The sequence below is a fragment of the Trichomonas vaginalis genome, chromosome IV, assembly GCF_026262505.1.
Source record: "Trichomonas vaginalis G3 chromosome IV, whole genome shotgun sequence".
Taxonomy (NCBI): Eukaryota; Parabasalia; order Trichomonadida; family Trichomonadidae; genus Trichomonas; species Trichomonas vaginalis.
The window spans coordinates 29,237,906-29,251,780 of NC_067206.1; the positions used below are offsets into that span (position 1 = coordinate 29,237,906).

Sequence of the window (13,875 nt, forward strand, 5' to 3'; positions counted from 1 at the left end):
AAAACTAACTTTATTTTTATCTTTTATGAAAATTCATGAAATTTGGTCATTTTTCAGCAAAAATAATGTTTAGGTGAAGAGGTGAGATCTCACCCGTTTTCTCACCTTTTTCTCACCTGTTTTTTCACAAGCGTTTTACATGAATTGTACGATGTATATTTGAAATCCTAAACAATTTCGTAGCTTCTATTTCTTCTTTTAGTACATCGAATGTTTTAATCATGCCGAAAGTCTCTTTATATTTCTTCTTGACGTCAGACAGAAGGAAATCTTCTGCTGTTGGATAGTTTTTATTAAGAAATGTCAACATATCCATTTTATCTTCTGCTGGCTTTTCTGCTTCTTTCTTTAAGTCTGCATAGTCGTTTCGCATTCTTTCTATCTCTTTGACTGAGTAGTTATATATTTCCTCATTGCTGCTTTACATTTTGAACATTGCGGATTCATTTTTGCGTTATACATTGAAATAAAACCAGCTAGAACAACTAAGGCGTCAATGGTTTTCTTTAACTCAAAAGCTGCTGGTTTTATCTGTTCATTCCATACCTTACCTCTTCTATCTTTATCTCTTATCTGCCATACACATTTTGCAACTAATGAAACAAAGTTATCGTATGTCTTAAATTCTTCGGATTTGTAAAGGTCAGAAATATTTTTATAAACCATGTCGCAATCTTTGTCCATAACTTTATGGTTGCAATGATATCCTAGAAACTCATAGTTTACCTTTCGTATGAACTTCTTTATTTCTACCGAGTCAGTTGCTTTGACTTCAATTTCGTCAAATTCGGGAATGGTTAGTTTTTGTTGCTGAATTTCAGGTAGTTTAGGTAAATGGTCGATGAGGTCCTGCATGTCATAAAGATATTCTTCATTTTCTTCATCCTGTGCGGTACAGTCTAAATTACTTGTTAACAGTTCTTGCTTTATCTTCTGGATTTTTGTTTCGAAAGTATTATGAAGAAGGAATGAAGTTTTTCATTTCTACTAACATTGACGTAGGATTCATAACTAACGAGTTTGGTGCTGTTGTGGACAGAGTCCTGCCGTTCGCGCTTGAATTGCTGTTGTGCGATTGTTGAAATCAATATCTTTGCATAACAAATAAAAAAATAAATAAAAATAAAACTAACTTTATTTTTTCTATCTTAAGGAAATTCATGAAAATTCACGAGAACCAAAGGGTCTGAGCCGCTTAGCGGCGAGGGTGAGAAAACAGGTGAGAAAACGGGTGAGATTCACCTCTTCACCTAAAATATATTTTTGGTGTAAATTTATGACAAAAATAAATGGTACCATTAATGATATCATGACTGTTCTCATTCATGTCTGATTTACATCTAATGAAAAAGTTTAGAAGAATTTTCTTATTCTTTCTGGCTTATTTTTGTCTTTCCAGTACTCCCGCTCTAATGGTCCCAGATGTGTTGGCTTTGACTCTCTCAAGTTCTTAGATGGTATAACATCTTCAACGCCTCCTTCATATCTTACTTTATAAGTGTCATCGTTTATGTTGTAGCCAAGTATTTCAATAACCACTCCTCGCTTTGCTTCGTCAATGGTTTCAGCAAGTTTGCCATTACTACTTTCGACTAATTTATGTCGAGGGTAAAATGCAATGGAGTCGTCAGCAGCTTTTATAAGATATCCATTACCTTGCGTAGAGTCTACGATATAATAATTTCGACTTAACCTTAAACGTTTCTTTGTCAACGGTTTGTCGTCAAGAACTACACGAACTTTTGTACCAGGAATGAGAGTAAATTGTGTTGAATTTCTGATATTTTGTGTTTGGCTTCGTTTCTTTTGTATATACTTTTCTTCTTGTTGTTGTGTCATTGAATTTGGTGTATGGCCTGTTGTAGAATGCGTTGAGGAATTATATACTTCGAGAAAATGTTTCATTGTTTCTTCGGTAAAGTCTCGCTCTTGATTTAAATCTCTGAGCGTTCTTATGAAGCGGTTTATGATGCGAGTATGTTATGGTTATGGTCTTCAGTAGTGTAGTGAGTTATGTTATGCTTAATGAGAAATCTGTGATTTCATTGCTGAGATATGCACTGTCTTGGTCTGATGTTAAAGTACTTGGGCTATGTTCTGCTACAAACTTTTGTAAAACTCTTAACACTTCACGAGTTCCTTTATTCCTCATTGGATATGCATATGCTTTGCGAGTGTTAACATTAATGAAGATGAGGAATGGTTTATGTCCTCCTTTTCTGCTTTGAATGAGAGTGTCAAATTGGTATGCGTCAGGAGTGTTGGAGTAAATTGGTAAAAAGTAGTCGTAAGGGTTTATTTTTGTTTGATGTACAACATTTTTGTCAAAGAACCTTTTCACTTCAGCTCTGTTAGTAAATCCCCAACTCTTTGCAGCTTCATTGAACTTCTTAAATGACCTCCATGGATGTTGTTCGAATACTTCTTTCAAGCTCATTTATGTAAAGTTAAAGATTTTATTCAAGGCTCAAGCGCGTTCAATGAACTCTATACCATGCGAATACAGTCATAAATGGTGGCATATAATCTTCACCCGAGCCTGTTGGATTTGTTGTGAAAGTGTGTGAATGATTTCCTGTGGTTCCACAGAAAATACCTGCGCTTGAATCTACTGGGTCACTTGAAATATCATATCTATGCATTCCCTGTCTATCCGAACCTGCTGCAAGATTTGTATAACCTCTTTTTGTTATTGAATGTGAATGATTACCTGTTGTGTTTGTCGTTCCTGTATGAGTGTGTGGTGGAAGGTTTGCTTCTTTAATTTTCTTCGAACCTCCTGCCGTCTTTGAAGAGTTAGCACAGTATAAGAATTTGTCTACAATCTGCTTCCATTCACCAAAACCCAGAACTGTTTCTGGATTTGTTGAGTTCATTGACGTATAAATAGAACCAACAGGATATAATGTTTGAAGTATTTCAGTGTTTAATGTTTGAAGCTCTGTTTTGTCTGCTTTCTTATCATATAAATCTTGAGCAGTGAATTTAACATTATTTTCATCACCCATGACATAAACATTTTTACAGCTAATTTTTTTCTTCGTTGTTATGTTTTCATTCGATGTTAAACCTTGTGGAAAGTTAGGAGGTTTATAATATAATGCATCCCCATCAGTTCCGTCAACCGTTCCTTCAATAATTTCTATAGCAACAGTAGTGAAGGAGTTATGTGTATGTTCTTTGTCTGCTTTCTTATCTAACATTGCTGGTAGTTCATGTGTTTCAAAGTTTCTGACATGAACTTCAATGTTCATACATTTACTATTTAAGGAGTTTAGTGTATCTTTTACGCTTGTACTTGGATTCTCTAAAGGTGCACTTGAACCAAGGGTATAGTTCAATATTATGTCGTCTGCTCTAACAGTAGTGAAGGATTCATGTGTATGGTTCTTGTCAGCTTTACTATTTAATGTAGCTTGAAGTTCATTTATATCGGAGATATTGTGTTTATGAGATTTCAAAACTTTGTTCGTTGCGTCAAGTTCAACTTTGTCAGCTTTACTTTTAATAGCATCTTCAAAAGTTATTTTTGCCTTAACTCTCAATGTAAATCTTGGTTCAACTAATACACCTTTAACAGAGAAAGTAGAGGCATATATTTCATCGTTATAACTAAATGCTTCTTGTGCTTTACCTGTGTCATACTGTACAGTACAGCTTATGTCATAACCTTTAGCACGAATGTATTTATATCTTCTTTCATTAACATCTTCCGTCTTCACTTCTTCTTCAGTTCGTGTTAAATATCCATGGTAGTCCGTTATAATCTGTTCGTCTGAAGTTATATAATGAACGTGGTTCTTGACTTTATCACTCAGAGCTAAAAGTTCATTTTTGTCTGCTTTTTCGGCTAATTTCTCATTAACATCATTCACTTCTAATTCAACTCTTCCGCCAGAACTCTTATTATCATTAATCTTTTTCATTAATTCGGTAATTACGTCATAAAGACTATATTCTGTTTTCGGTTTTGTAAATAATGAGTCAAAATTTCTTTTCATCATTACATCGCTGACATTAATGATATCACCAATTCCTTTTTCATTTATTCTCTTCATTAATTCTGCAATAATGACGAATATATAATCTGTTAATTTATTCTCTTCATCGAGGGTTATAGAATGTTTTGAAATTGAATCATTAATTCCTCTAAATAAATCAATAACTTCAGGATACACGTTTTTAATGTCTCGAATAACCCGACCAGTATCCTGTTGTTCATGTTCTTCGTTCCCGTCGTTACGTGGTTTTATATCTCTAACCATCATCAACGCAGCCATAACCGGAGGGTTTGTTGCTACCTGTTCGAAAATCTGACCGTTATGTATGGTATATCTAAATAATTTCTTTGTGTTTGTTAAAACATTTGAAACAAGTCTTTTAAAACCATCTACAAAATTTCCTGTTTCACCTAATGTTCTTGCAGCATTTACAAGTTCACCCATTCCCGCTTTTGACCCCAAAAACGTCCATATTGCATTTATTTCACTCTGTATAGTTGTCCATTCAGCGAAACTAACACCCGCATTCGCTAAGCTGAAAATGAAATTCAGTGGATCGAACTTAATTCCACCTTCTTTTTCAATTTCAACGAACTCACTAACATGAGATTTTAAGTATTCTTTCGTTAAAATTGTTTTCCCCGATGTTATGTCATTAACGAAACTATCACCGTCAAAAGTTAACGAATTCAATTTCGTCGTTGATGCTTTTATTTCATACACCGCTTTATCGATAGTTTTTGGCTCACCTTCTTTAGAAGCATATGAAACATTAATGAATGAATTATATGTATTCGTGAATGAGTTAAAATCAATGATTTTCATTAATGACGCCTTTAATGATTCATTTACTGTTGAATCCCTTAAAGCAATTAATGAACTGTCATTTATGAAAGGTACACTGCAAACCGTCGAGTTTGGATCAAATGTTGTAGTTGGTGCAGGAATATTAATGATATAAGTCATTAAATCATTAAGTGACGTAAATAATGTTGTCGTTTTTGATTTAATTTCTTTAGCATCTGTTATATATGGTAATTTTATTTCTGTAGTTTCTGAATTAAAGATATTCGCTAAAATGGTTTGTAAACTGTTTTGAACAGCTGTGTAAACCGTTGAATCCGGAACTCTTACGATTTCACCGTCCTTAATAAAAGGCATTGCACATGGTGTAGTGCTTGGGTCAAATCTTTTTGGGTTATGATTCAACATATATTCTAATGCTTCATAAACAGACCTATATACGGTTGTATTATCTTTTTCAATAATTTCACCGTCCTTTATAAACGGCATAGTACATGGAGTTAAAATAGGGTCAAACTTTTCATAGTCCTTCCATGTTATGTATTTCTCAGTATTTCCATCAGTGATAACAATATATTTGTCAGTAAGTGTGAGAGAGTATTGACCAAAATATAAACGTTTAGCTCTGTCAGCTTCATACGCATATGCAGCTATACTCATATTTTAATGAGAATAAAATGTTGTTCTATTTGCAAAGTACAGACCCAAACGAATACGGGACAGTAAAGCTACAAACAAACTTAGGTCTACAGAATGAGGCGCTTGCATTCAGAATGGTTGACTTCAATACTATCGCTTCATTCGTTATAACAGATGAAACAGATTTCATGGAGATTGAAATAGATGGAAAGAAGCACGAAATAAGATTTCACAATAATGTAGAATATAAGATGGAAACATTAGCTGGAGTGTTAAATGCTCTCATAAATACTACAATAAACAAGGATAACGAAGAAAACTTAATGAATGTTAAACTTATTGCAGGAGTTTTGAAGTTCAGTTATGCGAAGGAGTTTAAGATACCAAGAATGAGTCATAGAGTACAACTTCTTTTGGGTGCATACCATATGACATTTCCTTTGAAAAGTGTTGACAAAACGATTGAGATGAAATCTGTTCCATACGTATGTTATGGCAACTGTTTGTACATTGAGTCAAAAATAGCTAATGTCACAGGTATTTCAGGAGTTAATAGTAAAGGTTCAGTAGAATATAAGTCTTTCTGTTATGCAGTCAATTCAATGTTCATTCCAAATGTTCCTGTCATAGCAACTCATTTAGGTAAATGGGTTCGCATTAGTCCTCATAATTTGAAAGACATGCAATTCAGACTTGTTGACTTTCAAGGAGAGCCTGTAGAACTGAAGGCACCAGTGCGAATGACTGTTGAAGTTGACTTTTTAGAAAATATTAAATGCAACAGCTTACAAGAGAACTCAGAGCTAAAAATATAAAGTATGAGTGTTATGTATTAGGTCATGAACTTTGGTTGTTGCTGTTTGATGAAACAAATGAGTTAGTTATGTCAGTCAAGAGAACAGAAAAATATTGTATTAGTGAAAACTGCACCAAGTCAATAAGATTAGGTTTGCATTATGAAGATGAGTTCGATACTGTTGAAGAAGTTTTGGATAGATATTACAAATTGCTTTAATTTACTAAAACATATTTCAAGCAAAGTTTATATTCTGTTGAAAGTTTTGTATATTCATTCGAATATTTATACTTAAACTCAACTCCTGTAGTTCCTGGTGTTTCAATGATGCGGATGTTACCTATTTTCATGAATAGTGGAGTTTGACCACAGCATTCGATTTCAGGGTCGAGATAGTCAATGACACATTGTTTCCCTGTTATTCGTGAGATAACATTTTCAAGGTCCTCCTTTGTTAGAATTATTTGGTTCTTGCTTATAAGATTTACCAAAAGCTTCTTATCGTCTTTGAGTAAAATTGTTTGGTATAACTGAAGAAGGTAATGGTCTACGTTATCTGAAGGATTTGTTTGAACATTTGTGTAAGGGTTGTCGTTGGCTTCTCTTGAAAGAATTTGGTCCAGTGGTGGATACTCTAACTTAACATCTGATGTAGCGTTAGCGTTTGAAGCTGAGTTTAAATTCACGGATTTCAGCTCTGGTTCTTTTTCTTTCAAACATTCTGAACTATAGTTCTTTATGACAATATTGTTTGTCGTTCGTGAGTCAACATTTGATGTTGGTTCAATTGGAACATTAACAGCACCAGCTAAGATGGATTTGCTTCTCATTTCATATAGAATAAAAACCTTTTATATGTATGAAATGAACAATATACTCGACAAGGGTTTGAATGTAAAGCTAACGAATGAAAATATTGTTGAATTCACTGAGACAGGAGCTGTGTATAAAGATGTAGAACTACTGAACAAAAGAGCTAAGGGAAGAAGCAGGAACATGAACAAAGGGTGGAAGCCTTATAAAAATTTATGTCAATGATGGCTCAGGAGGTTCAAACATAAAGTATGCAGAAAGTTATAGATTTTATGCTCTCAAAGGTGAAAAGCCTTCATTTAAGAACAGCTATTCTAACGCATATCCTCAAAAGCTAACGGATGGGGAAGTGGATGATATGAATGACAGCAAAAATATTAACAGAAATGGCGACAGAGATGCATTGGAATTTGTTTACCATCAGTCATTGAAGGTTAAGCTTAAAATAATGTTGGTCGTTCCCATGGAAATTTTTGACTTTAATGGTATTAGTCATGATATGAATCTCAAGGTATGAACAGGAGAGATGAGAGACTTATATGCTTCCCAAAATTTCTTCAAAAAGGTAATGTTATACCTGACTGTTTCCAAATGAGTTCAAATCATAACGTGAGAAACCTTGAAAGATAACGAAGTCAGTTATGAGACGTTTTATGTTTAAAGCTAAAAACCTCCATGTTTGCATAAGTATTGCTACAGTTAAGTGTAATGTCTGACTTTAGTAATGTGTTAGCTAATGGTGAGTCTGGTTTTGACACTAAACCTTTTCCGGCGAAGTCGTCACAAACTAATAAAGTGTTTGAAGGATATTTTTTGAAGGGGTATTTGAAAGTTTTGACAGAATGCAGTTTGTCAGTCCGTTTCATATCGTAAACTCCTGAGTATTGACGTAAGTGGTGTTTGTCAATAATTCTTTCCATCTCCTCAGAAGTCTTTTGCATTCCTGACTGTATAAAATCAACGATGGCATAATATTTCCTCTTACGTCGAATGTAACGTTGAAGAAATTCAATGAGTTCACTGTCTGGAACTTTAACGACAGAGGCTTGAACTTTTGACATAAATGTTTTCGCTGTTGAGTCCATAGAGTCTGAAGTTGCTGATATAATGATTTGGTCATAATATGAGTCATTTCCTAAACGTTCTGTTATGAGTATATGACGAATGAGGTTAAATGTCTTACCTGAACCCATCTTTCCACAATAGAAATACACACCATTTGAACAGAACTCATAATCTTTGCTGAAAGAAGAATAAGAGAAGAGTTAAGTTTGTCTGTAGTTTCATTCATGTCTTCATCTACGTCATGTATTAAATGCTTCATTTTATCTCCATTAAAAATGCAAGTCAGAAATATTCAGAACATAGCACCGAGTCTAACTGACAAGAGTATAAAGATATACTATGAACATGTTATGATGAAACCAACCAAAATTCAAGAAAGTCAGTATACTTATGAATATCCAAGACACTGGGTAGAGTATGTAGGAGGTGAGAAAGCTATTGAAATCAGACAGGTTCGAAGTATTCCAGCAGGAAGAACAATATTATTGAAGAACTTTAATGTTTTGAGGTATAATGATGAAACAAAGAAGCAAGATAGTTTTCCTGTTGCTGTGTATGTGAACTTAGATACAGGAGATGACATGAAAGTTTTTAACACAAAGCTTCAAACGGTAGTGAGAGAACAACTGACTGCGGAAGGACATCCATTACCTTCAGAAGTTACCATAGCATATAATTTTGAAAACAAACTCAATAAATTTTAAAGTCATCTCTGCAAAGAAGTCAGGTTTTACATTTAATGAAGCAGATGTATATTCGAATGAAAACTTCAAAGCTATTGCATGGTTAGATAATGACGATTGCTTTAAGAAAATATTTAAATACAGTGACTCAACGATGTCAATAGATGACCTTCGTGGAATGTTACCATCGACGTTTACAGTTGAAGGTTCAGCAGGATTGCTTACAAGATTGTCAATTGGTGGTATTTGGTCTCGTGAGAACATTGTTATAAATCCAGTATATAGTGAATTTGCTGAAGAATCTATATTATGTCTTTCAAACTACATGTATTCGCCGCCGAAGCATTATAGTATAACAAACTTTGTCAGTAAGTTTAACATAAGACTTGTCGAACCTTCTTCAATGAAAGATGTTGTGCTACCTAAAGATGGAAAGGATGGACTCATTATTGAGATGATTTTAATAGCATATTAAATGAGCTTGTTCTTGAAGGTCATTCATGATGAAATAACTGTTGTAGAAGATGTTAGCAATTGTTCAGACATTTTGAAGCGAATAGATAAGATAAGAAAGAAGTTAGATAGACCGCAAAGCGGTGAGGGCGAAGCCCGTGAGAACGCTTATGTTTCATTGACTTTCTTCCAGTAACGAGAACTTTTATGAGATAATATTGAAGAGAGATGATTTTAATATGGTGTAAATGGTAGCTTGGGCAGCTTTAGGCGCAATGGGAACAAAAGCATTAGCATTTGGAGCAAAAGCACTTGGAGCTTATGACGCAGTAAATAAAATGAGTGGAGGAAGGGTTTCGAAGAACATTAGATGCAAATAAAGGGAAGATTGGAGGCTGGGTTGCAAAGAAGTTAAGATTAAATAAAATAGGGCTCATAAAATAAAGCATCCAATTTGGTTGCGACTGAGTCAGAAAATGCTTTAGGAAAGGACGATGAGTTTGCAAAACACGCAAAAGACTTTAATGACCAGATGAAAGGTGAAACAATGCATTTAAATAGATTCGATGGAACTAAAGAAAATGTTTCTTCTCCACCAGTAGTTCTTCCGTATGGTCCCTATGGAATGTATGGAAACCCTTACGAAAGACCATTTTACCCATTGACTGGTGGAAGTAACTGGTATCATTACGGACGAAGAAGAAAGAGAGTCAAGTTGGAGACAGACGTGAAGAAAGCAACTAAAAAGAAACCAAGGAAGAGAGTTATAAAGCAATGAATTCAACAGGGTGAAAAAAGAGGTGAAAAACAGGTGAAATCTCACCTAAATTTATTTTTGTGCTATGTTTTCATACGTGTGAGGGTGGTGATATCATTAATTTTTAAGTTTATTTTTTATTTTTACTGAAAATTTTTATTTGGATGTAAATGACAGAACAAAAGCAACTCATTCGAATTCCACAGTATAACAAACATACATTTAAACATTTATTCTTCCTTCCTGAGCATAACATGTTCTTTCAAATACATCCGAGACCAGTTGACTTTTCATTGACTGTGTATAAAGATAGAAATAGTTATATCATTAAACCATACGATGACGAAGGTAAGTTATGTAAATTGTACGTTAAGAAGTTAGAGAAAGTTTATGGCTTCAAGTATGACTACAATAGGGTTAACACTGATGATGAAGATATTGAGGAAAATTTATGAGAACATTAGTGAAGTCGTTAGTGAGAACGATAGTGAGAACGTTTATTTTTTACATTAGTGAGTTCGTTAGTGAAGTGGTTGGTGGCTTTGTAAATATTTAAGGTTAAGTTAGTGTTGTCGTTTGTGTTGTAAAATATACGTTACCGGTTACGTAAAGTGTCAAAACCGTTAAGTGGTGTACGGAGGCGCGCAGTGCCACAGTACCCAACTTAACCATACTAACTTTGACAAAGAAACGTTTAAGGTTAAGTAGAAACTATTATATCGTAGACTCTACGCAAGGTAATGGATATCTTATAAAAGCTGCTGACGACTCCATTGCGTTTTATCCTCGTCATAAATTAGTTGAAAGTAGTAATGGCAAACTTGCTGAAACCATTGACGAAGCAAAGCGAGGAGTGGTTATTGAAATACTTGGCTATAACATAAACGATGACACTTATAAAGTAAGATATGAAGGAGGCGTTGAAGATGTTATACCATCTAAGAACTTGAGAGAGTCAAAGCCAACACATCTGGGACCATTAGAGCGGGAGTACTGGAAAGACAAAAATAAGCCAGAAAGAATAAGAAAATTCTTCTAAACTTTTTCATTAGATGTAAATCAGACATGAATGAGAACAGTCATGATATCATTAATGGTACCATTTATTTTAACATAAATGACCTAAATTTATGAATTTTCATGAATTTTATATATTAATGTTTTCATTTATGATTTCGTAAATGTTTTCAGTGTCACCACGTCACCATGTGTCACCAGGTTAATTAACTTCTTTTAAAAATGATGACAACATGACATTTTGACAACAGTCCAGGAAATTAAATCGTAAATGTTTTCATTTATGATTTCGTAAATGTTTTCAGTGTCACCACGTCACCATGTGTCACCAGGTTAATTAACTTCTTTTAAAAATGATGACAACATGACATTTTGACAACAGTCCAGGAAATTTGATGCAGTCCAAAAATAAAGTTAGTTTTAAAATTATTTTTATTTTTTATTCCTATATAAATGACAGCAACAAACAACAACAGCAACTATATCGTTTCTGATGAAAAAGTTATTGATTCATTAGCTGAGGAATTAGTTGTGGCAGAAACTAAAACCCTCAACGAAAGAAATGGTGAAAACAAGATTGATTTACATAACTACCTCAAACACGATGGAGGAAGAGGAAGGAAAACTGGTATGGCTTTATTAGTAAATAAAATATCAAATTTAACGATTATAGATGTTGATATTAATAAATCATACAATGATGAACTTAAAGAAACAGTTAGAAAAGACATTTTATCAAAACTTTCGGATAAAGATGTTATCGTTAAAACCGCTTCAGGAGGTCTTCACATTTATTGTAACACTAATTTCTTCTATTCAGTTTCGAACAGAATGATTAAATGCTATTCCTGCAATGATTACGATATTGATATCATGACTTCTATGGATGATTCAAAGCGTTCTTTAGTAGTTATGGCTGATTTAAGAGTTCGCAAGAATGCAAGAGAACCAATCAATACATACTCATTCATTCGTGGAAGTTATGATTCAACATTAACTAGAACAGTGAATGATATATTAAATGATTTGAATATTAAGGTAAGAGTTGAACAGAAGAACGAAGAAATAAAGACTATCATGAATGAAAACAAAGATGTAAACATTGACGATAAACTTGCCCAGAGCATAGTTGATGGCATCAGTGATTTTGAAGTACATAATGACGGTGGAAACATGAATTTAGAAAAAGAAGTTACATTATTCACACTGTTTCAAGCAATTAATTCGTTACCTAATCATTTAATTAATGAAGCATACGATAACGTTTATAACTTCTGCAATTTAACTGAAAATGCAAAAAGTAATTTTGAAAAAGCACGTAGAAGATATGCTCATTTAATGACTTCTCCATTTGTTTTAGTGAAGATTCTAAAACTATATCAAAAAGAATATTATGATGAATATGTTTTGCCTTTATTACGTAAGCCAAAAATAACATTTGATATAAAACTTGATGACTCGTTTTTGATAACAGATATTAGACGCAAGGCTGAAAATCATCAGTATAAAAACAGTTCTGAAGTAATTGAGGATTTATCACGTGTAATCCGTTTTGTAGATTGTGGAAATAAATATTTCATTCAAAAGGACTATAATATCCACGACAAAATGAATCAAATATCATTCGTTCTTCAATCAAACATGAAAGAGTCACTTAAAATGATTAAATTATTTAAAGAAGAAGGTAAAACAATAACAGCATGGGATGTACTACTAATCAATTATCCTCATTAACCGTTAAGGGTGTTTGCTTTAAATCTGATTCTCCAAATGTTTTCTCAACGTTTCAAGGTTTAAATACAACGTTCTCGAAAACCAGATTACTCAAAAATTGAGATGTTTATGAATTTCATTAAAGAAGCCATTTGTGATAATAAGATGAAGTGTATAAATATCTACTCGGCTGGATTGCATCAATGATTCAACATCCTGGAATCAAGAATGAAACAGCAATTATTTTGAAAGGACTTCAGGGAACAGGTAAAAACAGATTTACAGACATTAATTTCTGAATTCTCGCTGGTTATTCATGTAAAACATTACTGAAATAGGTGAGCTAACGGGTAATTTCAACTCAGTAGTTGAGAATAAAATGTTTCTTGTACTTAATGAACTCAAGAATGTAGGTGAAGACAGACTCGCAAACTTCAACGCTTTGAAAATCAATTATTACGGATAATGAGATTAGAATTAATGAAAAGAATCAACCAGAAGAACTGCTCAATGTTGCTAATTTCATTTTGGTAACTAATAACGTCTACCCTGTCAAAATTGAAGTTGGAGACAGAAGATACGTAGTTTTAAGAGTTAATGGTAAATTCAAGGGTCAATTTGATTATTTCAAGAATTTGATGAATTCATGCACAAAGGAATTTTATGATAACCTTTTAACATATTTTATCAATTACGACCTTTCATCATTTAACGTACAAATTATACCGATGACTGAAGCCAAACAAGATTTAATCGAATTATCAACAAATCCTTTAGATGTATGGATAAATACACATTATGATGAATTGTGTGCAGGTATGACGTGTAAAAATGCTCTATTCTGCAAACCATCAGACATGAAAGACAAAAACTTTCAAATGAGCATTAAAGATAAATGTGAAAGGAAACAGAGAAGAATAGATGGTAAACAAACATGGTGTTATGTTTTGAAAGAAGAAATGAAAGGATTATATAAACAGGTTGAACCAAACGATAATGAGGATTCATTTACTGACGATGAAATACCTGTAAATGAAGCTTTATAAAGTATGATTTGAATTTATTTTTGCATTAATCCTGCTGTGTTGTCTAAATGTCATGTTGTCACACTTTTTAAAAGAAGTTAATTAACCT

General features: G+C 33.4%; 3 protein-coding genes and 4 pseudogenes across 7 annotated transcripts, besides 2 other annotated features; 3 read left to right on the forward strand and 4 right to left on the reverse strand.

The window, feature by feature from the left end:
• Positions 1-13,875: part of a mobile genetic element that runs on past both edges of the window.
• Positions 134-684, reverse strand: TVAGG3_0189250 (annotated as a pseudogene). Its single transcript has one exon. A coding segment is annotated over exon 1 (551 nt).
• On the reverse strand, positions 1,540-2,437 carry TVAGG3_0189260 (annotated as a pseudogene). Its single transcript has one exon. A coding segment is annotated over exon 1 (898 nt).
• Positions 3,228-5,465, reverse strand: TVAGG3_0189270 (keratin-associated protein family; the record flags this gene model as incomplete). Its single annotated transcript, XM_051225899.1, has 1 exon — positions 3,228-5,465. A coding segment is annotated over one exon (2,238 nt), but the record flags the coding sequence as incomplete, so codon positions are not given.
• Positions 5,696-6,259, forward strand: TVAGG3_0189280 (uncharacterized protein; the record flags this gene model as incomplete). Its single annotated transcript, XM_051225900.1, has 1 exon — positions 5,696-6,259. One exon carries the CDS (start codon positions 5,696-5,698, stop codon positions 6,257-6,259), a length of 564 nt encoding a protein of 187 aa, XP_051110886.1.
• TVAGG3_0189290 (uncharacterized protein) lies at positions 6,456-7,070 on the reverse strand (the record flags this gene model as incomplete). The annotated part of the gene is made up of 1 exon (XM_051225901.1): positions 6,456-7,070. One exon carries the CDS (start codon positions 7,068-7,070, stop codon positions 6,456-6,458), a length of 615 nt encoding a protein of 204 aa, XP_051110887.1.
• TVAGG3_0189300 lies at positions 8,394-8,947 on the forward strand (annotated as a pseudogene). Its single transcript has one exon. A coding segment is annotated over exon 1 (554 nt).
• Positions 10,012-10,690: a terminal%2Cinverted (terminal inverted repeat of Maverick-1C transposon ID:TVAGG3_0189160).
• On the forward strand, positions 11,482-13,787 carry TVAGG3_0189310 (annotated as a pseudogene). The gene has a single exon. A coding segment is annotated over exon 1 (2,306 nt).